The sequence below is a fragment of the Pseudoliparis swirei genome, chromosome 9, assembly GCF_029220125.1.
Source record: "Pseudoliparis swirei isolate HS2019 ecotype Mariana Trench chromosome 9, NWPU_hadal_v1, whole genome shotgun sequence".
Taxonomy (NCBI): Eukaryota; Metazoa; Chordata; class Actinopteri; order Perciformes; family Liparidae; genus Pseudoliparis; species Pseudoliparis swirei.
In genome coordinates this window covers 18,237,767-18,262,051 of record NC_079396.1, presented here as the reverse complement: position 1 = coordinate 18,262,051, position 24,285 = coordinate 18,237,767, and the positions used below count along the sequence as shown (strand labels likewise).

The window sequence follows — 24,285 nt, the reverse complement described above, 5'->3', positions numbered from 1 at the left end:
GCAAGATGTGTGGGGACAGGACAGCAAAATGAATAAAAGCAACAGGAAAAATTTTCAAAAATGAAAGGAAAATGTGTTCTTCTTTAGACTGAATAGATTAAACTAATGTGTCACTCTTTGGATTTTTACTGTCTCACCACATCCCACCCATCGGGTAACAAACAGGCCACAAATGTATTGCGGAAGCTATTTGAACACGCTCTGCTCCTTAAATGTATAAATGTGTGCTACAAACATCAGAATATTGATGTATGTGTGAACACTTGAACTATTAACTTTGTGTTGCACATTTATGCATTCGACTTGATCACTCATTTTCAGGACTTTCAGAGAGTACATAGATGTGTGAAAGGGCATGTTCCCACTTCCCTGTGAGCGTCTGTGGCTCACATAAAGCATGTGTTCCCAGCATGTGCTGACAGAAAAAAGAGGACTGCTAGTATCATGTGACTAGTTGCACTTGTCAGCCGAGTGATGCCCAGATATGATGACAGGTTATAACCTGGCTTTGGTTGGCTTTAAACTTGCCCCGCCGTAGCATGCTGCTTACCATCCAGCATCCAGTTTTCAAAGAATTTCTCTTCCATATGAATGACTCTTGAGACAAAGCTGAAACACGGAAATGTTCCACCTCTGACTCAAGAAAATTATTGAACAAACTGGAAGATTCCACTTGTTTGAATTAGAAAACTAGATCTATTGAACTATTTAGATTGCTATTATTGTAGGGGACACATTTAGGATTAAGTGTGTACTTATTCTTACTCTTTCTTTTTTTGTGGTGCAGGTATGATCCTCTACAATGGCCAGAGGAGGACCACGGGAGCAGACTTTATCTCTCTGGGACTTGTGGGCGGCCGTCTAGAGTTCAGGTCAGTTTATAAACTTTATACTGATTTTAAAAATTCTGCTAATAGACAGAAAGACAGCAGGATGACCTTGTTACAATGATTCTGATGCTGTCTTAGGTTTGACGTGGGCTCAGGTATGGCCAGCATACGCGACACCAACCCTGTCAAACTGGGAGAATTTCACACAGTTGAGTTGTATCGCAACCACACTTTGGGCTATATCATAGTAGATGGAGGGGAGCCCATCAACGGCAGCTCACAGGTACTTCTGTCAATGTTTATGTAACTCCCACTTTCACATATGACCATTTGATTTATTCATTCAAGTTGATATGTTTCATAAATGTATGTATTCGGTCCTCAGGGCAAGTTCCAGGGCCTGGATCTGAATGAGGAGTTGCATGTGGGTGGTTATCCCAACTACACAGTCCTCGCCAAAACAGCTGGGATTAAGACTGGTTTTGTTGGTAAGACGTCACTCTGTTTACACCATGAAAGGAAACATTTTATGGAGGAAAAAGTCCTCTTGGCGTGAAGTCCTTATTTAATGTTGCTACTCTGCAGGCTGTATCCGTCAGCTGGTCATCCAGGGTGAGGAGGTCATTTTCAAAGACCTCGACCACAGCTCTACTGGGGTCACAAACTGCCCCACGTGCAAAGACCACCCATGCCAGGTCAGTTACATCCATCCACTTGATGTATTTGTAGCTTTTTGGCTGTGTTTAATTCCATTGCATCCAGTTTATTTCTTCCATGTCATTATTCAGAATGGAGGGAGGTGTGAGGACTCAGAAGCCAGCTTGTATAAGTGCGGTTGCCCCAGAGGATTCACAGGCAGCAACTGCCAGCACCACTCATCCCTGCATTGTCACTCAGGTACATGAGAAGCTCCACACGACCACCAACATACAAACAAATAGCTTGTTTCTATCAACTCTATCCGTGTGCACCAATATTTAAGAAATAACAAGTTGTATGTCTCTGTGACCTAAATTCTAACAGAGGCTTGTGGACCAGACGCCACTTGCATCAACCGCCAAAATGGCCTGGGCTATGACTGCCGCTGCCATCTTGGCAAGTCTGGAAACAAATGCATGGATGGTAAAACAGGGAGTTACTATCATCTCCCAAAAAATGTCCCACGTATTTTAGTGAATTATGCAAAATTGATATTGATATTTTTCCTAGAAGAAATTCTCTATTATGTATTTTCCTTCTTGTTCACTTTCACTAGGGGAATTGGTGACCACTCCACTGTTTGATGGCGAGGAGTCATACATAGCCTATCCTCCCCTGACCAATGTTCATGATGACCTGCGTGTTGAGCTGGAGTTCAAGCCCCTGGAAAGAGATGGCCTCATGTTCTTCTGTGGAGGGAAGAAAATACAGGTGGAGGACTTTGTAGCCATCTCCATGGTGGAGGGACATGTAGAGTTCAGATATGAACTGGGCACAGGTAAAGTTTTAACGCATATCTTTGGTATTTTCATTCAGGTATTGATTTATTTGTCCTAAATGCTTTTGTAAATTATCATTAGGAACATTTTTTGTGTAGTTAGAGAGACTCAAATTGAGATGCAAAGAGTTCAAAAAAAGGTAAAGACATTCAAGATCTATCTGGGCCTCTTTTGATTTTCAGGCCAAGCGATCCTTCTAAGTCCAGAGCCAGTCACTCTGGGCCAGTGGCACAGAGTTGTGGTCGAGCAAAACAAGAAGGCCGGCCACCTGAAGGTTGATCAAGGCCCAGTGGTGAAGAAAACGTCTCCCGGAAAATCCCAGGGCCTTAATATCCACACCCCCATGTACCTGGGAGGAGTTCCCAACATGGACATCCTGCCTAAGCCGGCCAATGTCAGCGAACTGTTTGAGGGATGTATCGGAGAGGTGAGATCTCTCTGTTATGAAAAAATGAATTAAATGTAATTGATATTGTTCTGTATTTGGTTGCTTAAACTGGTCTGCGCTGCGTGCTTAGGTTTCCATCAACAACAAAAAGGTGGATCTGTCCTACAGCTTCACAGAAAGCAGATCTATCCGCCAGTGTGTGGACAACAGCCCCTGTGACCACCGGCCCTGCCTGAACGGTGGTCACTGCATGTCGAATGTTGAATATGAGTACCAGTGCCTCTGTGAGGACGGATTCGAAGGTTAGTGTTCACACTCAGTCTTCTTAACACTGGAAAAGGCCAAGCATGCATCTTATCTGCCCAGAAGTCCTGCATCACATTTGTGTTTTCTGACAATTTTCTACTTCATTATATAAAAATAGAAGATGTTTTATCGAGCTGTATTTTGTCAAAGGTGACTTTAACTATGAACTATGCTCATTGGCTTCAAGAAAATCCAACTATGAATACATTTCAACAGATCTGCTCCTTGAAAAATATCTGGATATTTTAAGTGGATAAATCCCAAAAAACAATTAGCATTTATAATGTATTCTCTCCAGAGCCTATGAACTCGCCCGGCCTTTGGTGTAAACCTGACTCCCGACCTTTCACTCCTTACCCATAACTGGTGTGTGACCCCACAGGTGAGCGCTGTGAGGTGGTGAAAGACGCGTGCCAGAGCAACCTTCAATGCCAAAATGGCGGCAGCTGTGTCAATGGCCAGTGTGTGTGTGCGGCCGGCCACACAGGTCTAAACTGTGGAGAAAGTAAGTATCGACTAGCTACGCAACCGTACCAAATATTGTATCCAAGCCAAAGCCACTAATAGCATTAGCACAATTTATTCTTATGCAGTAGCAAAAGCAGTTTTCAAAAACAAAACTCCAAATGTTCAAAGCATTTGTCCCGTTATCACATTACTGCTTACACCTCCAACCTATGGACACAAATATTCGTCATCAAAGCAGAACGACTACTAATGAGCACACAGGACTCACATTCTCCACAGTATGAAGCCCTTCTAACATCAGACAGCTCACCCCCAGCATTGCACTGCATGCTGGGAGGGTTAACCCTCAGTAATCACGTATGTCTTACCCCTGCACTCTCATAGCTATATATCCTGCACACACAGGCCAGGTCTCCAGCTTCCCCGAGGCCCTGAGGAATTTGGAAAGTAGCGAGGCAAATGGTACAGTATCTTAATATTCAGTCTGCCTGACACGACTGTGACTAACAGGGGCCCATCTGAGCTCGAGGGGCCCCCCGTCCCCTCCAAGCTCAACCCAAACTGTCTATTGCCTAACACATGTTCGTGCATTCCAAACATGCCCCTGCACTCAACTGAGGCTCTGATGCCTTCTGTAAGGTTGGGAGAGGGAAATTCTGCATCTGTAATAAAAGGTAACAGGATGGTAAACTGTTGTTGGGGGATCAACTGGATCATGCTGCCTGTTTTTGGACCCAGATGGAAATGTGGAATTCCCCTTGTTTTTCTTTTTCCTTAATGACATGTCAATGCCTGTAAGATGGCTACTCATAACATTACATGTTGTGTCCTGTCCGTCCACCTCAAGAATGCCCGTCTGTACAAGAATAAAACAACAGTACTTGTTCTTCTCACTTAATCCGTCTGTCAGAACATTAAATCTCTTCCACACATTTATGCTGTGACTAACAACTCGACCACGTTTGTTGAAAGCAGTGTGATGCGGTTTGGGTGCGATACATTTCGTACGTAGGTATTGGTGCATGGACCGTGGTGAGTTCAGTTTGCTCTCTGAAAGCTCAGAGATGGTGCAGGGTGTGAGGAATGGAAACTGATTTGCCCATGTGTTGGTGAGGACTGTCATCGGTTTGCATCATTGAGCCTGGTGTGGTCGTGCTGAAGGTTTTTGTTATTTTTGTTTTTGAAATTGCAGTATTTGCATATGAATTTGGGGCACATAAAGTGCCTGGCAATGTAGCCTTTGAGAGAAGAAAACACATGATGTTCTTACAATGGAAAAGTTGTAAGCAATGTATCATCTTTATACACTGATGTTTTGCTGTTACAACTTGATATGTGCTTAGGGTGGCTAACTAAGTTTATTGAAATGATCTCTTGAAATGAACCTATTGTGACAGTAAGCCAACAAATGCAGTAATGTCATAAGCCACCAAGCTACTAAGCATAAAGGTTTTATTGTTTTATTTCTTATGAATTCAACAACAAGAGAACGAATGTGTTATTTCTTTATTTTAATTGTTATATGGTCTCGCTTGAAACACTACAAACAAATACAATAAATGTCTTTGTGATTTCAGGATACCTCTTCTTTGTCTTAATGTTGTATGTAACCAAGCCTTTGGGTTTCTTTCATGCTTTTGCCACTGGAGGGCCCTATAACTGTGAATGAAAGTCCACAGCAGCTTTACTATTATTTGAATATCATTTTGATTTGTATTTACTGTATTTTTTTCTAGATTCACCCTATCAGTATGCGGCTCATTTCAGCGATGATGGATACATTGCCCTTCCTAAATCTGTTTTCCCAAGAAGGTAACTATAGTTTATTATTTTATTTACTGTTATAACACTTATAATACAAAAAGAAATACCAGTCATGCATGATTCCATGAATATTTAGACGAAAATAAGTTTCATAAAACACTTTGATAAATCACTTTTTATATCCAATATAAATGTTCCCAATGCAATCATCAACTGCCCAAAGAAACCTCTCTCAAGATGTTTTGGCTGGTTTCGGATATGCTGCCTGATCAAATACATTATACATTATTTTAAAAAAAGTTTGAGATTTTTAAACCCAAAGCCTGTATATAAGAAGATATATAAGAAGGATTAATCTGATGTATTATTAGGAGTTGATGAAACAATTATGGGTAAAAAATATAGTTATTTTTCTTTTCTGTTTCAGCGGCCAACACTCGCCAGAGACGATCGAACTGGAGATCAACACAGGCTCCTCTGAGGGCCTGATCTTGTGGCAGGGAGTGGTGAGTCCTGGGCGTGCCTTCAGACTTTCTAATCTTACTGAGGCAAGGTTTAATCCACATTTTAAAACGGATACTTACACCTTCCCTCTTACATTTTAATCCTCACCCGTACTACTCTACTTAAGCACTCTTAATCATCACCATTACCTCATTATTAAAGATTTCATAATTATTGTTTAACTTGCGTGTCAACAATAATACATCTCTTGCACAATACTCCATTCTTTTTCATTTCACAGTTTAATGCATACTTGTCCCACTGAGGCTGTGACATCGTTGGGCATGTTGACTGCGGGCCAAGCTCTATCTCACACCACTAAATAAATGCATGTTGCTTCTCTAACTCACCCTCCATTTCCCTCAGGAGACCAATGGCGCACGCAATTTGCGAAAGGTGCATGCTAGTAAAAAGGTATCCACTCAAACACATGACACACCTTTTTTGTTGTTGTTGCATGTTTCATAACATGTGCTTGACATTCAAATGTGTATAACAGTTTTGAGATCCTACTGGAGAATCCCGTCATTTCGAATAAAACATTTAAAACAACAAGAGGATCCTTACTATTCTTGCTTTTTGCATAAAGGGATTTTCTGTCAGACTTCAACAAATACAGTCGGGAGCAATCCGTCTGCATTGCCTCATGTTTGCTATTACGACAGTTGTTGCTGAAATTACTGCAGCACTTCAGTGGTTCACAGTCGTCCATCCTACAGCATTCTCTCCCTCTGTTGACAAAACACATTTATTTCCAGGAACTTGGAGAACATGGCAAAGGCAAGGACTTCATTAGCCTCGGTCTGCAGAATGGACATCTTGTTTTCAGGTGACCCTGTAGTGCTGTTGACACTTCGATGACTTTTATTAGTATTAGTGCTTCATAATGTACTAATGCTGATGATTGGTATGATATCCAGTTACCAGTTGGGCAGCGGAGAGGCAAAGATTTTGTCCCGGAGGACCATCAATGATGGTAGATGGCATAAGGTCACAGCAGTCAGGTAAGTTTTTATATACATACATGTATATGTATATATATACATATATATTTATATATACTTATATATATATATATACTGTATATATATATATATATATATTTGATATATACTATTTCAGCCATTATTAATTTATCAACTGCTTTTTACATTTTTTTTATATGTCTGTGCATGGCCAGTGCTTATATTGAGACATATTTGTCGCCTAATCTTTCTCCTTTTTTGCAGAACTGGAAAAGATGGATACATCCAGATTGATGGAGGAACCGCGCTATATGGACAGTCTAAAGGCAGAAGCATCATGGTCAACACCAAAGGCAGTGTATACCTTGGTGAGTGAACTGAAAGCATAGAAGCCCAAAAATAATCATTTATTGTGTTAAAAGGCTGTGATAATGTGTTTTAGTTTATATTAAAAGTTGAATAGTAATAGATTATATTAATTAGTTAACATTGAGACATCTGGCACTCTTGATACAAAATCCCGATGTTGGGCTCTGTGGTCGATGGCTGCGCAAACTTAATTTAAATTTAAAAAACACAACGCTTTATACTTTTCAGTTTACAGTTTGTAAAAAAAAGAAATGTTTCGGCAAGCGTATTTAACTGAAAACACTGGTGAAGCTAGCTTTCATCATGAAAACTACTGCTGTAGAATTACTAACAAAGTTAGCGAGCTAACGCTAGTCACATTACATTACATTACATGTCATATAGCAGAAGCTTTTATCAAAGCGACTTACAATAAGTAGATAACAGATACCGTTTTCTATTTTCATAACATTATCTTCATTTTGTCTCTCGTCTTCGTCAACAACCAAGGTGTAAAATAGGTGCTTTGGTGAGTTTAATGTCTCAAGTAATAACTTCCTAACCTAATGCATATGCTTGTGTCTTCTCATGTGTCAGGTGGCGCCCCAGACATGGCTGCCATGACAGGAGGGAAGTTTTTGTCTGGAATGACGGGCTGCGTGAGGAACTTGGCAATGATGAACGCCAGGCCGGGACAGCAGCTAGCCCAGGCCATCGATCTGCAAACCCACGGAGCCCACGGCATGAACGTGCTGCCGTGCTCTAAATAGAATGCAGCACACATGAAAACACACACACACACACACCAACAAACACGTACACATACAGAGACTATGGAGTGATGTCATACTCACACAGCAGACTCACACAGAGACACTTGGTGCTTTGCTGCTACCAAAACATGCCAAGACGACACAACAGGATATGTTTCTCTGTGTCCAGTAAAACCAAAAAAGAGAGAAAAAAATTAAACAATATTAACAAGTCTTCTCTTCCTCAGCGTTGTATTCTCAATGAAGGACTATTAACACCGGAGAACCAGTACAGTTTACAAACTTCCAGCAGTAGTTTTAGCCATGAAAAGAGTAAGAGTAAAACATATTAGGCCTTCTACGGTGGGTCAGATCCTATGAAGTTGGAGATGTTTTTACAGCACTGAATTTGTATTTATATACATATGAATATATATATATATATATATATATATATATATAAACATATATATTATATTTGTGGGGGGAAAACATGCAAACTAACCATAACTGCTCTTTAACTTTCCTAGAAGTTATTCTGGGCTCTCATACTGTGTGTCCAGGGCTTTTTATAGGCCTAACTATTTCTAATACTTGAAGATGTTTAGGCCTTCTTTCTTCACTTCTGTAGAGGAACTTCTTTTTTTTGCGCACGCGAGCATGCAGTTACAGTCTTTTACAAATTATTGAGAGATGAGCGCACATGGTCACATGCAGCTTCAGTACACAACTCAGGTCGTCCAAAACAAATTAGTAATCACGAATGTTAATTACTGCTTTAACTCTGATTTTTTTTTTGCTTTGCTTAGTCATTCACAGCGCTGTCAAATCTTCCGTGTCTGTATTTGTTCTTTTTTTACGACAAAGAAAGAAACCGTGGTGCTAATATCAGACATTATTATACAGCACACAGTCAAATGGTTGCCGGTCTGTTACATGGATTAAGAAATGTTAAACCTAACAGTATACACCAGAGTCACGTGTGTTGCTATGCATGGCATTCAAGGTTGATTGTATAAGAATATGGCATGATTTGTTGCCTCTACAGCCATATTTGATTGAGTAGATCTCATAAAAGAGTGTAGTTGTTTATGTGTGATTGTTGAAGATGTTGTTTTATGTGTAAAACTATCTGCCAGACAGATATGAGTGAAAGATAGTACTTTTGCTGGTTATGGATGCCTCAGCCCCTTCCATTTCTCACAGGTCACTCTACTTTAAGCCACAATAGGGAGGCGTGTGCGAGAGCCATTAACCATATCCTCAGAAGGGTCAATTCAGAACAGGCTCAATATGTTTCTTAATTTTCAGGTTTAGTAGCTTTAGCAACAATGCAATGAGCTACAAAACTCTGAAGGGTCTGTGGTTTTCTCAGCAGCAAACAGCAGAAGGACACAGTTGGGATAGTGTTTGATAGTGTGTGTGGGGGGGGGGGGGGGGGGGAATGCATTGAAAGTCTCCTGCAGGTGTTGTGACCAGTAGTGTAGCTCGGATAAAGCATGCTCGCCTGCCTTTAGTTTCAACCACACCACAATACCACATCAGCGCGATCGTTTAAAATAGTTCTATTAATATCTTTTATGCGATTAAAATGAGCACTATTCTTTCTCTTAGTCATTTGTATTTATTTATTTTATGTTTTTTTCCTTTTCTTCTCTTTTTCATCGCTTTTGTTTCAAGGCTTGATTCTGCTGTTTTTAGAGCAATCACATCTTGCTATTTTTCTTTCCTCCGGTTATTGTGTAATGCCTCCCACTTCTCCCTGTTTCCCCCTCATGTTTGAGTTTGATACGGCCCCCCCAGAGGTTCCATGAAAGGTTGATATATAAAACCTTGAAATGCCTGGTCAAAATGTTAAATAGTTGTTATTATTCACTCAATGAAAAAAAGTCTTAGCCTCCCAATGCAGCAAATTTATTATATATCCACGCAGAAAGTTGTCATCATGTTTGTTCTGATATAAATATGTGGATTGAATCGAGCAACGGTTCAGGTCCAGGTTGAGGACACTGAAGCAGAGAATGATGGTGTGTTGGGGGCCTTTTTCTCAATATGTATCTGCTCTTAAACTGGATTTCATATATATATATATATATATATATATATATATACTGTAAGCTCAATGCAAAGAGAAGATAACTTGAATGAAAGTGTACCATATTAAATATTGTCAGGACGACCTGACTGCTCCATTTCCAATGTTTAAAAGACGCTCCCCCTTCCTTTGGTGTTTCTTAATTAAAAACAAAATTCATGTGCTATTTTTAATCTTGTGAGTTTTCTTCTTTACGGGTCATAATGGCTGTTTGGCTCTGTGCGGACTGGTTTCTTTAAATGTGTTGTGTCTGGAGGAATGAGTGTGGATTATAAATGTGAGGTCCTCGTGCGTGCACCGAAGCATTAACTGCTTTTAAATCTTGGACAAATGGCACTCTGCACTCTGCAAAATTAAGCTGCGCACCAGGGAATTATCACATTTGAATATTACTCCAGCCTCCAATAAAGAAAATAAACAAACAGGTGTAATACCAACGATGGCCTCCTGTTTAAGTGAATTTTACTTCATGCATAGCCTGAAATCAAATTTGTTGGGTGAATCACCAGACCAGTCCTAGATCATATGTTTACATAACCGAGGGGAAGCATGTACATAATGAATAGGAGGGTGCCGAGGACCGACGCTTGCGGAACACCACAGGTAGGCCGGCCTCCTGCCTCCGTGGCACTGCCTCCTGCCATGGCCCTCCTGGTGAACCACCAGACCAGTCCTCGATCATATTTGTGCACATACCAGAGAGGTGGGCACCTCACAAAGACCAGCCATGTCGACAGACGGAACATTTGAAACCATGGTGTCTATGTTTTACTCAGTTGAGGTACTTTCTTTACTGTTGGCAGCAATGTTGCTTTTCTTACTGTAACGTTTACCCATAACTACGGCGCTGAAATCAGAGAGCAAAGTCTGCCTGCCAGCAAGTCAGACATGTTCTTCCAGTTATTTCCTGGGCCTCGTGCCAAGGATACATCAGGGCCCACCTTGCCACTTTTGTTATGAGGGACAGGGAAAGCAGAAGTGCGCAAAACTAAGTTAGGCCTGGTTAATTGTGTTCCCTGCTTTTGTAGGAGCCGCTGGACCTAAGGGGGGTGGGCATGGTGTCGTCTAGTGCAGGTGCCTCTCTTGTGTGCTGTGTGAATTTGTGCACCCCTGGTTTGGAACCCTCACGCATGTTTAGGTGAAATTCCTAAAATGCCAGTCTTGTTACGACTGATATAAATGATTACCATCCTCGTAAAACTCCAACCACACCCTTAACTCATCCATACTTGCAAGAGTAAAGCACAATTCCAAAGACAGTGAATGTACACAGATCAACCGTGTGACAGAGAAAAGGAAAGGCAACACGCGTATGTGTGTTTAACGTCTCCGTCATTGGAGTTATCTACACTTTGTGTTCTTTGGAGGTCCTTTCAGGTAAGATGATACAATAAACATGTGTATTTAATACCTGTATGTCCATCATCAATAGGGTTATATAGATATTTTTACAACAACATATAAGACTGCATTGCATGAGTTGATCGCTTCATTGTGACGCAGTTGCGGGCGCTCTCCAGCCTAATCATGCTGGGGGGTTGGACGGCTGTAAATATCTTCACCGTTAACTAATATTGAGGGAAGATTGACTGGGCATCAATACAAACTAGAAGGATATACAATATAGAGCGTATTCACGTGACGTCAGAATCTCAATCGCGCCATCTTTGGATCCCACTTATTAAATGTCAGAAGAAGTTGACCTGGCTATCGTGTCCGCTGTTTGATTATGCGAGAGCCCAGCAACCTCATGTCCTTCTGCATTACCAAAGAAAGATTTCAGCGGTTGGAATTGAATATTTGCAACGTTTTTTACCTGATTTTACTCGCCCAACACTTTGTGGTCAATTCGCTAGTTTACCCCTCGTGACCAGCACATAGCCCGGTCACATTCCTGTAAAACAGTTTTCATTTCCGCTATCGACCATGGGACATTAACAACTATTTCTGCGTTATACTTGTTGTGGAAATACCACAAATATCGGAACATCAAGCGCCCCGTGTCTGGGTTCATATGATCCGTAGTCGCACAGCTCCGCCTCCAGGACGAGTGTCTGGATGAAGCCGCTTCCAGCGCTCATTCAGGACCAGCAGTGACTGTTTGGCTGGCCGTGCTGATGCTGTTCCCATGGAGCCAGTGTTTTATTTTACCTTGAAATGAATCAGAGTAAAGGCAGACTAGGCCCGACGGAGTTGCCATGTTCATGGCTTCCTCCCAAGTTTCCATCCACAGTTCCTTTTGCGAAAGTGAAAGACATTGATTTTCGCTAAAAAGCAAAAAGAGATTATTGACGAGAGTGCAGGGCTCTCAAGTCTCACGCAACAACTTTTCTCGGAGTAGAAATAGTCACTAGCACCCCCCCCCCCCCCCGCCCGTCCCGTCAACAACTCTTTTCGGCTCGATGCCGGCGCGCCCAACGCTGTATCGGGTGCTAATGGAAATCTCACGCTTGCCTGTCTTCAAAACTTGAGAGTGTGGTGTGTTCACACTGGACGCGTCAAAATGTTGACGCGCGTCGAGATTACATGTTAAATCAATGCAAAACTGCGTCGAAGCTGCGTAGCTGCGTATTTTCCAGCGAGCAGCGCGTCAGACGCGTTTGAAGCAGCACGAACAGAGGGTTTGTCGCGGGGCGAACTCAGCGAACACAGCGAACAGACGCAGCTCGTTGACCTGCGAGTTCAAATTTCCCAACTTTGGCACCAAAGACGCGTGAGTCATAGTTGCGTCAGCCAATCAGCGTTGAGCAGCTCCGCTCGTCATCGTCCTGCCGGTTGAAAAAATGGAGGACAAGATTATTATCGCCGTCTGTGGGCACCCCGAACTTTACGATACAACTCTTTATGCTTACCGAAACCGGAGCTATAAAGATAAAGCGTGGAACAAGGTCGGAGAAGCCGTGGGACTACCTGGTAAATTTTGAATGTATGTATTTGCTTTTATTCTCGCTATTTGTTGTACTTTACTATCAACCAACCGCCGGCATATGTGTTTCATGGCAGAGGAGATCTGCCGCCGTAGGTGGAAAAGTCTCAAGAGACACGTATCAAAGAGAGAAGAAGAGAGAGAGCAGCGAGAAGCGCAGTGGGAGTGCAGCTCAGTCCACTAAAAAGTGGAAGTACTCTGCGGTCCTGTCGTTCCTCGATCCATTTATTACTCCGCGTCCGACGCGTCTGGTGTGAACACCCTTTTTTCGACGCGCGTCGAGCCTGCTGCGTCAGACGCGTCGAGAATTTTTTCGACGCGTCCGGTGTGAACGCACCATGAGAGTGTGTCAATGGAAACGTGCCCACAACCCGATGTAGCAACAGAATAGTCCTAACGCTCATACACCGAGTGAAGCCGAAGTAGATGCATGACAAGTTGAAGTAATAGCCTGTCTTGTTGAGCTGATAAACCCATATTCTGAATCATTAGTCCCACATCCAACAATGAGGCACAGTACCATAATCACAAGGCACACCGCTTTGAACTGAAATCGTGTCTCCTTCAGGATATAATGGTCATTTATAAGGGAAGAGCGCATACAAACAAGCAAACCAATGCCGTGGTGGGACCCCAACATGGCCGCCAGAGTTTGTTGTGGTCACGTGAGTGAATACGCTCTATATGAAGCAATAATGTCATAAAAGCAGAAGTGCAAAAAAAATTAGAATTATTTAGCCCTATGTCCAGCTAATAAACTTCATGGGATGCAATTGAGAAAATAATAAAGATGTACAACTGGTAACGGTATAGCCAAGTGCATAGGCAATGATAACCCAAAATCCTATTGGGGACTTATTGTGGCATGATTGTGTACCTTGTTTTCATGTTGTATGTTCATATACTGTAAATGTATCTATCATGCTTAAACAATGTATACTTTAATGTCATAATGCTAATATAAATAATCACCTTTTTCATTATTTATTTTATAGCTGTGAGCCAGACACAATCATGATCCTGCTGTCTCCCTTCTCTGGTAGGTACTGTTTTCTACATTTCCCCTCATAGTTGGATTATTATTTACAGGGGTGACGGAGGTCAAGCCTACATGTAGGTCTGCTAGATCTAATTAAGCAGGACAACAACCACACATGTGCTAAAGGAACTTTAAAGATGCTTCGACCAAATATCATTTTTGTAAAAACAAATAAAACAAAAACATCGAATACATCTAGCATGAAGTATATATATGAGGAAGTTATGTGTAATTATTAGGGCTGTCAATCGATTTAAAAAAATTAACTAATTAATCGCACATTTTGAAATTCATTAATCGCGATTAAAAGTTGTTTTTCTTCTTTTTAAAGACAAAACTTCACACAGAGCTGTGTTTTCAAAGAGGCTCCTACTTATAAAGTGCAGCGAGGTATTTAATATTGTGGATGATAAATTGTTTCTTCAGTGAAACATCCAGATTAGTAAAAAAAAAAGAAGTATATTTGAGACCCCATTGGTCCTGTCATCTTTAACATTGAACAGCAGCAGAACCAGTGGCCTTGGTAACTGACTGACATTCACATATGTCACGTTAACCCTCTGGAGGCTGGGGGCATTTTATACATTTTACAAACAAATTTAAATTAACCTTTTAAAGGCGTTTTCATGTGACACATGCCCACGTGTTCTACATCAACCATTCCAGAACAATCTCAGCTCTATATATAATGAAGCACATTGTCCTCCGCCGTGTTCTCTGGCTTCTGACTGACAGGTTGCTAATGAGCCGCACCTGTGAGGTGGGAGGTCCTTTGTGATTTACTGAGTGTTCATTGGTTGTTTTTTTTGCTAAATGTTGACAGACAAACGGATTGACAAATCACGGTGAAGGTTTCGTGTGACCCGACACCCGACACGTCGCCCCTCCGTTCCTCTGTGTGTCAGACGGGAGGAAGGAGGAGCAGGAGGAAACCCGACTGATTCATCCACGAGTTTAAACTGATTTCTGCTCCCTATTTTCGCGGAGAAATAATTGTTTTAAAAACGGAAACAGTGTTAAACCGCACTGCCGCGATTTGACACTCAGAGGAGTGTAAAAACTTCAACGAACACCGGAAGTAAACAAAGTTGCGTTAATTGCGTTAAAATATTTTAGTGCGTTAACGCGGCCAAATTAATCGCATAGATTAACGCGTTAACGCTGACAGCCCTAGTAATTATTATACATGATGTAGGGGTATAGACATTAACACCATCACTTGATGTTAGTAGTTCAAATCTTTACAGTAAAGATATATGCTGGTACATTACATAGTCCACACAGTTTGAGTATAGTTTATAGTGATAGCATGTTTTATTGTTGATATTCACTCGTTTACATATATACTGTGGAATCACATTACAGAATCATAAGCCACATCCAATAGAATGTACAGGAATACATGTTAAATGACTGGTGTATAGTATTTACACTTAATTAAAATATTATTGTCTTTTCTCCTTGACTTTATGTCATTATCATAAAACACAGTTAACTCAGTGAAAATGTAAACAGTCTATATTTCAAGCCAGATTTTCCCCGCTCAGAATTGTTTTCCTTGTTTTCATTTAGTTTTTTAAGTTTTTACCAGTTACTGTAACATAGCTAATAATTGCATAACCAGGGCCTTCCCATCATGCTTTGCAGTCATTAGGCAGCAATCCAGAATCGGAGACTTGCTTGAACTTGACTGTCTCGGCCTTTATCCCCTTTTTATTTGTGACCAAGTCTTAAGTGGTTAGAGCAACGCTTGGCAGTGAGAGCTGCAACCTCACTGGCTTTGCACATGGAGCTGCATGTCATGTGTGCCTCCCTAATTATATTTACTGTGACACATTAATCAACCCATGGGTAAATGTGTTAACGTTAGCTAACGCTAAATTTCAGCTGTGGTCCCTGTGGCCAGATGTTACAACCTTCACTAAAGGAGAGAGAGGTTAACACAGTAACATAATAAAAAAGCAATAAACATACAGGTTACAATAAAATACTGGCCTCATCATAAAATCATTAAAAAAAAGACTAAGTATTTACACAATCACTGAGGAGGGAGACACAATTCATGCTCACACATCTGACTGGTAAAAAGCCAGTTCTTCAGGCCGTGTTTAAAAGAGTAAAAAGTTCTGCTCGTGCGTATATTCAGAGGCAGGGCATTCCAGAGCTGTCCTGCTTTCACTGAAAATGCAGACTGACGAAAAGAACTCCTCCTAAATGGGATGACGCAGTCGCCTCTCCACAGATCTGGTTTGTCTGCTACTCTGTGTTTTGTTTAATAAATTCACCAAGTGGGGGAGGAGCCATATCATTAAGAACTGTAGAATTGTAGAATATACTGTGTGTTATTAAAAACAAGGAGAGGTTGTCGCTATATCTTTATACCACATCTAAAATGTTAACTATCCCCAACTTAGACACCTTCATGAAAAGGTCAGACCATGTGGTCACCAGATGATAGTAGGGATTTAGCTTTTAGCTTTAGCACACAGACAATTACTAACTGCTTTTGTTGTGTGGTCTAAGGTCTCCGTGATGACACCACGCGACTCCAGATCAAGGAGTTTGCACGTAAAAATGCAGCCAATGCTCTGTCTGTTGCTAACATGGTCATGGGCATATCCTCCATTCTGAGCAGTCTAAATGGGTGAGTTTACATTATTGGATTTTACTATCAAAAATATTAGTCAGCCTCAATTGCAGGATAACCAAAGAACAAGAACAAATATTTTCAGTAAGAAACAAACAAAAAAAAGACTGTTAATACAAATTAAGAATTAAGTTAGGGTTTTTAAAACAACATTTGGTTATTAGGGTGGCCCCGCAGGTCCAACAAGCGATACATAAAACACAACAAATATATACGTATTTTATAATATATATTTATTTTACAGAGTGTATTTAAGAGATTAGATAAAATAACATTGCTGAGAGTAAAAAACTAATTTCTTAGGATTCTGTTTCCATTATGTTTTAGCCCCTCATTGCCACTGTTATTACTAAAATGGGACCTTGAAACATGAAGTAAAATCCTTTTCATCAAAAGTCCATTTGTTTTTCTTCAGGCACCATCATGCTGCCTGTTGGCTGGTTCTGATTGGCTACCTTCTGGATTCGGCAGATGGAGCCGTTGCCAGGCTACTCGGTGCCTGCTCTGCACTGGGTTAGTGCAGCGTTGTTGTCAGGAGCTGTTATCAAACATTAACCTTGACTCAGGTGTTGGCACGCCTCGCTTTACAGTCCTTTGTCTGGACTTTGCAATCAGTCCGCTCAAAGTCACGAACAACAAGAACCAGCAGAAGAAAAGACTGAATACTCTGGATAGTCTTACAATGTATCATGCGTTTACATGATGGTATAATTCTAATCTTGCTTTAGTTGGACTATGCTATCTTTTGGGTCATCTGCTATTATCCCAATATACATGGCAGTGAGTAATTCGAATCATTGGCGAAGCATGTCATATCCGATACGATAGGCGGCGCTGTTTTTATTACAACTCGTGGTGATACAGCCATTTCCGCTTGACCTCTTCACAACAACCAACAGCAACAACATCAACATTTCGAGAAAGATGGCGAACAGAGAGCAAGGCGAAGCTACATCCCTCTACTATTCTTGCATGATGTTAATTAGGAGTACAGCGAATGCAAATGGCGCTATTGGCGTTGTGTGTTTGTTTTCTGCCGGCCAGGCTCCCGGCAGTGACAACTTATCGTCTCTTTCGACTTCTAGGTCACGACATGGGGGGGAGGAGGGCGGCGGGATCTCAAGCATGCGCAAAGACGCAAAGTCCAGTTCCTAATCTAATTCACCGTTACATGCCACGATAGTCGAATTATACTTGCTTACCAGCCTCATGTGGGAGTGGACGCCGCCATCATCTACCTGCTGCAACGTGCTCAGTCGCACCTGGAAGGAACCGGTGTCTCTGTGAGAGTCACTTTCTTTGACTTCTCCAGTGCATTCAACACCATCCAACCACTGCTGCTGAGTGAGAAGCTGCGGGTGGCCGGTGTGGACGCGTCCACCATCTCCTGGATCACTGACTACCTCACAGGCAGACCACAGTTTGTCAGAATGGGCCGTGTGCTGTCTGGAGGTCAGTGATGTTGGAGCCCCACAGGGAACTGTTCTGTCTCCCTTCCTCTTCACCCTGTACACCAGTGACTTCCAGTACAACACGGAGTCATGCCATCTGCAGAAGTACTCTGATGACTCTGCAGTGGTCGGGTGTATTAGGGATGGACGGGAGGAGGAGTACAGGGCAGTGGTGAGCGACTTTGTAAAGTGGGCGATGAAATCACCTTCGCTGAACGTGGCCAAGACCAGAGAGATGGTGGTGGACTTCAGGAGGAGCGACAGCTCCTCCACCTCTGAGTGTCCTGGGAGTGGACGTGGACATGGTGGAGGAGTACAAGTACCTGGGCGTCTCCATCGACAGCCGACTGAACTGGAAGGCCAACATCAACGCTGTGTACAAGAAGGGATGAGTCGACTCTTTTTCGTGAGAAAGCTTGGATCCTTCAACGTGTGCAGCAAGATGCTGGAGTTATTCTACCAGTCGGTTGTGGCCAGTGTGCTGCACTTTGCCATTGTCTGCTGGGAGAGCAGCATCGGAGCCGGTGACACCAGCCGTCTTAACAAACTGGTTAGGAAGGCTGGCTCCATCATCGGCTGCCAGCTGGAGCACCTGGAACAGGTGGTGGAGAGGAGGACGTTGAAGAAACTGGTGTCCATATTGGACAACCCGGACCACCCTCTCCACCACCTCCTACAGGGACAGAGGAGGACTTTCTCCAGACGTCTCCTCACGCTCCGCTGCCACAAGGACAGAAACAGGAGAACATTCCTGCCGACAGCTATGAGGCTCTACAACAGATCACCTCTTGCCAGATCCTAGTGCAATAACTGTAATAATAACTTAATATTTACACTTTGTTGATCTGCACTTCACACATTTCATTTATTTACACTACACACATACACACACATTTCATTTACACTACACACATACACACTTTGCATTTTGCACACTCTGTCTATATGTAATATTTTTATATTTAATTTAATTTTACACTGCAGTCATTAGTATTGTATTGTGTATGCATATATGTTGTATATATATTAGGGCTGTCAATCGATGAAAAAAATTTAACTAATTAATCGCACATTTTGAAATTGCGATTAATTAATTCAAAGTTCATTCTTTTTAAAGACAAAACTTCACACCGTTTAACCCTTGTGTTGCCTTCGGGTCATTTTGACCCGAATCAATATTACACCCTCCTGCCGCCTTCGGGTTAATTTGACCCCATTCAATGTTTAATGTCGGTGTTCTTTCGGTAGTCAACAAACAAACATAAAGTGCCACACACTTAAACTTGGAAAACAATATTAATTCTAATAATTTTCTGGAGGTTTTAATTGCTGGCGTCAAATTGAACCCAAAGGGTAAAATATGTTAGTAAATATAAAGGTAACAGGAGGGTGAAACATTGAATGGGGTCAAAATGACCCAAAGGCGGGGGAGGGTTAAATATTTAATCGGGTCAAAATGACCCGAAGGCAACATAAGGGTTAAAAGTGTTTCCCTTCTTTTTAAAGACAAAACTTCACACAGAGCTGTGTTTTCAAAGAGGCTCCTACATATACAGTGCCAGCGAGGTATTTAATATCGTGGATGATAAATTGTTTCTTCAGTGAAACATCAGATTAGTAAAAAAAAAAATATATATTGAGACCCCATTGGTCCTGTCATCTTTAACACTGAACAGCAGCAGAACCAGTGGCCTTGGTGACTGACTGACATTCAAATATGTCACGTTAACCCTCTGGAGGCTGGGCTCATTTTATACATTTTACAAAATAAATTAAATTCACCGTTTAAAGTCTTTTGCATGTGACACACCCCCACGTGTTATACATCAAACATTCCAGAACAATCTCAGCTCTGAAATGAGCCTCATTGTCCTCGCGCCGTGTCCTCTGGTTGTCTGACTGACAGGCTGCTAAATGAGCCTTACCTGTGAGGTGGGAGGTCCTTTGTGATTTACTTGGTGTTCATTGGTTTGACCAATCACGTTGAAGGTTTCGTGTGTCGCGTTCTTTCCGCGCCGCGTCACCCGACACGTCGCCCCTTCGTTCCTCTGTGTATCAGAGGGGGAGACGGGAGGAAGGAGGAGCAGGAGGAAACCTGACTGATTCATCCACGAGTTAAACTGATTTCTGCTCCTTATTTTCGCGGAGAAATGATTGTTTTAAAAACGGAAACAGTGTCAAACCGTACTGCCGCGGTTTTAAAAAAAAAATGCGTTAATTGCGTTAAAATATTTTAGTGCGTTAACGCGGCCAAATTAATCGCATAGATTAACGCGTTAACGCTGACAGCCCTAATATATATACATATATATTTTATTTTATTTTATATTTTACTTTGTATACTCAGTCATTGTATTATATTTGTTTGTGTGTGTGTATATACATATATGTTTCATTTTATATACATATATATATACTTCATTTTGTATTTTATATTTTACTTGTATACATCTTTATCTTTCATCCCTGTTTTTTATATTTTATATTTTATTCTCGTGTGTTTAGTTTATTGGTGCTGCTACTGTGACGACAAATTTCCCCTTGGGGATTAATAAAGTATATATCTATCTATCTATCTTATCAACCGGATCGGATCGAGTTATCCAGGGGTGTTAATCGGATCGTAGTCGGACCGCACATAGTCGAACAAAGGTGTTTACATGAAACGGATAATTCGATTTCAGTCCGACTAAGCCAGTTATTCGAATGCATGTAAACAAACTGGTATTACCTGTATGTTCTGTGTGTGTGTGTGTGTGTGTGTGTGTGTATGTGTGTACGTGTAGCGTGGTTGTGGCTCTCTTCAACAGTCACCTGGGCTCATCTCCAACACCTGCCTGCAATCCGGTTCATCAGACCCGTCCAGTGAAATACCGGCTTTCTTCTCACTCCTTGCCAGATTATTTTGTCGGCTCAGTGGTAGTGTGACTCTCGGTCACTCTCAGTTCTTTTTGACAACAAAGAATACTTTTGGGATTTACCTTGTATTTATGATTAATCTTAGTTCCTTGTGCCCAGGATGTATGTGCCTGTACTGCAGCCCAGCCGCCGCCGCTCACGCCATTACACCTGTGTTCACCCGGGTTCTGCCAAACCACCAGTGAACTCTGAATAAAATCCATTCCTTGACCTTAACATTAAGCATGTCTGCACCTTGGGTCCTGCAAAACGCCAACCGTAACATATCCAATATAATTTAATTTGAGCTTTGTCAAATAGCATCTTTTTAGCTTTTCCAATATTTATAAGGACTGCACACATTACACCATTTTCAGGTTTCTAGTGTGAATGGCATGTTTTTTCTATTGTCATCCAATGCAGATACACAGAACATAAGATGTGGCTTGTTTTCAAAAGATCACAGCAATGTAAATATTTAACGGAGAGGCACAAATACCTGTTTTAAAAGCTTCCAGTGTGAAAGGTCACATTTGGCTGGTGTGTTAGCTGCACATTTCAGGGGAGTTTGTGTCCTGCATGACTTTGCATGTGGATGTTGTTTTGTTAAATAAAAAATCACTTTCTTATTGAACAGCCTAATTCCACAGGATCACGCTCACATTGTCTATTTCCTCCCGTTGCTTTGGCTTCTCTGCATACCTGAAATTGCTAATATTGTTGTTCCTGAACTGTGTAATTTCAGCCATGGCCAGAATCACTTCATCTGAGCCAAATTTGGTATTTTCTTTTTTCTTTTTTCATGTCCAGGTGCGAAGCTCGATGATTTTTCTGACTTCACGACCTTTGGGATTGCCACCGCATTGCTCCTAAGGACATCTGACCTGCTGGACAACATCCTATGTGTGTGTTACATCCTGTCTGTGTTTGTCCGTCTGTGTTTCTTTTCAAGTGGTAAGTTCCAAAATGTATAGTTACTTTATGCTGTTTGATTATTTAAAGGACCGACTAAGGATGTGTTCTTGTTGGGTCCGTAGGGATCCCATTCGTGTATCGTGGACTGCCCTGCGTCTACTCCTCAGCCATCCTGGCCAGTGCCTCACTGCTGTCAGGGGGAAATCTGGCCTTGCTGCGTATCATTGCAGTGGTCATGATCCCCTTTATGATCAGCCAGAACTTCTACCCCCATGACAGAGTACTGGAGTCCCAGGCCTGGAAGAAAGCAGTCTTTGCTGGAGGTAAAGCCATTAAACAATTAATCCAGTAGGATTCACATCTCTCTGGGACAAGAGCTAAGAGTAATGATTGCATATGACAGTATAATCCATATTAGAAATGCTGCAGCAAATCAGATATCAGGTACATCATTGAGCATAGATGCATGTGGTAGAGCCATCTAGCAATGTAGGTAGTTTTGGTAACAAGGGCTTTTTTAATGCCAAGACCTGCTGTTGTGGAGTTTGTCATTTCTTCAGCGTTTTTACTCTTAACTTCTATTTTTTTTGTTATTTTCAGGAGTTGTCATGGTGTTCTGCTCATCCTTCCCCACTGCAAGTGTGTACTATATGTTGTGGTCTGTCTCCTTCATGTTGTTCCCGAATTCCCTTTGGAGCTGTAAGGGTGAGAGTTAAAGTGAGGGGTGAGAAGTGCATTTGAATATTATTAAAGTTAGGATGAGCCTTCATGCTGTCTTTTGTCTGTGCTGCATTTTGTCAGATGGTTTGTTCCACAAATGTTTTTTAACCCTTGTATTGCCTTAGGGTCATTTTGACCCGAATCAATATTACACCCTCCCCCCGCCCTAGGATTAATTTGACCCCATTCAATGTTTAATGTCGGTGTTCTTTCGGTAGTCAACAAACAAACAAAGTGCCTCACACTTAAACTTGGAAAACAATATTAATTCTAATAATTTTCTGGAGCTTTTAATTGCTGGCGTCAAATTGAACCCAAAGGGTAAAATATGTTAGTAAATATAAAGGTAACAGGAGGGTGAAACATTGAATCGGGTCAAAATGACCCAAAGGCAACACAAGGGTTAAAGTTCATCTCCTGTGTAATCTCTCACTTCAAAATGAACCAGTCTTTCGTCAATGTTGTGAACATGCAGCAGTAGTATACATCATATGCACACACAATATAAAAAAGAATAATTTGAAACTAAGTAATTAAACAATTTTAATCAAGTGTTGCTTCTGATTTTGTGAAATAAAATATTCATTAAACCCTTATTTGTTGCGCCTATTTATTGCGAGTCACTGTGGTGTATACGTGATTTAGACTTTACTGATTGGAGTGAACCGTTAACCGGTACACAATTCAAAGGTTATATTTGGGTGTACTTTACAAGTTTACTGACCTGAGAAAACAGGAAAAAATCAGACAGGCAACCGCTCGGTTTCTCCATTCAGCGTCTTCTCAAGTGACGAGGAGACACTGCTCACCATGTCGAAACCACAGCGCGCCACTGTCACCTACTGGACACAGTTGGTAATACACATAGAAATGTGTTCATTCAAATATTCAATAAATAAACAATGTGACCATACATGAAAACGTCTCCTTACATCGACAAATAAAACGTATTCAATCACTGCCACAACATCTTTGTATTCTATCATCAGATTGAACAGACTAGTGTCTGTAGAGGTGATTTAAGGTAACTGTTTCAAAGAGGTCATGGCGTGCGTGTGTGTGTGTGTTCAGTGTCGGTAAACAGAAATTGAATAAGACACTACTGGGGTGCAAGGCATGGCCTGTATGTCAGTGCCTGATGAGGTATTAGGTAAGATGCCTGGTACAATGTTGGACAGTGTCCCTGTTGTGACATGGAATATGGACATGGTTGTGTTCCCTAGACGAACATTGGCCCAATTAATATTGGGGAGCAAAACACAATTACTCACAGCTGAGGCCAATTAGGCTTCCACCTGGTACCATTCGATGAGCACACTCCCCCACTCCCCTCTGTAGCTGAGCCTAACCACATTCCACCACCACATACCCCCACCGCCTGAATGTAGAATTCTGCCAGCTCCAAAAAACGCCTCACCTCTTTGTTTGTCTGGGGCCACCGGCAGGCTGCGATATCGGTGGTCTTGTCCACCTGTCCGGCGCCCAAGTGGTAGCCCAGATACCGTACCTCCATCCGTCCAACTGCACACTTCTCTGGGTTGGTGGTAAGCCACGCCTGCCTCAGGGACTCCAGCACCGCGCCCACTCGATGCACATGTGGTGCTGTGGATGATCATATCATCCAAGTAGTCAGCCGCATATGCAGCCTGCGGACGCAGCACCCAGTTCATGAGGCGTTGAAAAGTGGTTGGGGCAATATAAATGTAAAAAAAAAAGAAAAGTGGTTGGGGCCTCGAATAACCCAAAGGGAAGTGTGGTGAATTGGTATAACCCATACGGAGTGGAAAAGGT

The 24,285-nt window shown here is 41.8% G+C and overlaps 2 protein-coding genes across 21 annotated transcripts in view; both read left to right on the top strand.

The window, feature by feature from the left end:
- Positions 1-10,336, top strand: part of hspg2 (heparan sulfate proteoglycan 2) — an 88,395-nt gene extending 78,059 nt beyond the window's left edge. For 8 of the 15 annotated variants that reach the window (XM_056424247.1, XM_056424246.1, XM_056424249.1 and 5 more), the window contains 18 exons: positions 788-872; positions 969-1,113; positions 1,216-1,318; positions 1,416-1,525; positions 1,619-1,727; positions 1,854-1,952; positions 2,086-2,307; positions 2,491-2,735; positions 2,827-2,998; positions 3,385-3,507; positions 3,855-3,932; positions 5,207-5,282; positions 5,662-5,740; positions 6,105-6,152; positions 6,497-6,567; positions 6,659-6,742; positions 6,968-7,071; positions 7,649-10,336. In XM_056424247.1, the coding sequence (XP_056280222.1) occupies positions 788-872; positions 969-1,113; positions 1,216-1,318; positions 1,416-1,525; positions 1,619-1,727; positions 1,854-1,952; positions 2,086-2,307; positions 2,491-2,735; positions 2,827-2,998; positions 3,385-3,507; positions 3,855-3,932; positions 5,207-5,282; positions 5,662-5,740; positions 6,105-6,152; positions 6,497-6,567; positions 6,659-6,742; positions 6,968-7,071; positions 7,649-7,821 (2,126 nt within the window). In that variant the 3' untranslated portion in view covers positions 7,822-10,336. The remainder of the gene's footprint in view (positions 1-787; positions 873-968; positions 1,114-1,215; positions 1,319-1,415; positions 1,526-1,618; positions 1,728-1,853; positions 1,953-2,085; positions 2,308-2,490; positions 2,736-2,826; positions 2,999-3,384; positions 3,508-3,854; positions 3,933-5,206; positions 5,283-5,661; positions 5,741-6,104; positions 6,153-6,496; positions 6,568-6,658; positions 6,743-6,967; positions 7,072-7,648) is intronic. The other 7 variants (XM_056424256.1, XM_056424253.1, XM_056424262.1 and 4 more) reach the window with 4 other exon arrangements.
- Positions 10,337-11,185: 849 nt separating this feature from the next.
- LOC130199536 (transmembrane protein 269-like) lies at positions 11,186-23,090 on the top strand. Of its 6 annotated transcripts, none has more exons than XM_056423117.1 (8): positions 11,259-11,275; positions 13,820-13,863; positions 16,010-16,110; positions 16,387-16,507; positions 16,926-17,023; positions 21,670-21,813; positions 21,897-22,097; positions 22,375-23,090. In XM_056423117.1, the coding sequence occupies exons 3-8, from the start codon at positions 16,083-16,085 to the stop codon at positions 22,488-22,490; spliced, it is 708 nt and encodes a 235-aa protein (XP_056279092.1). In that variant the 5' UTR covers positions 11,259-11,275; positions 13,820-13,863; positions 16,010-16,082; the 3' UTR covers positions 22,491-23,090. The 6 variants fall into 6 exon arrangements, with proteins under 6 accessions (XP_056279095.1, XP_056279092.1, XP_056279091.1 ...); XM_056423116.1 differs by lacking the exon at positions 11,259-11,275 and adding an exon at positions 12,665-12,824; XM_056423115.1 differs by lacking the exon at positions 11,259-11,275 and adding an exon at positions 12,665-12,824 and having other exon boundaries at positions 14,687-16,110.
- Positions 23,091-24,285: the final 1,195 nt, after the last annotated feature.

What these genes read in the sequence shown, in the direction of transcription:
- LOC130199536 (XM_056423117.1), top strand. Translation starts at nt 16,083, where the DNA reads ATGACGCAGTCGCCTCTCCACAGATCTG. An exon ending in GTCGCCTCTCCACAGATCTG is followed by an intron (nt 16,111 to 16,386) that starts GTTTGTCTGCTA and finishes GTGTGGTCTAAG; the next exon opens with GTCTCCGTGATGACACCACG. An exon ending in ATTCTGAGCAGTCTAAATGG is followed by an intron (nt 16,508 to 16,925) that starts GTGAGTTTACAT and finishes GTTTTTCTTCAG; the next exon opens with GCACCATCATGCTGCCTGTT.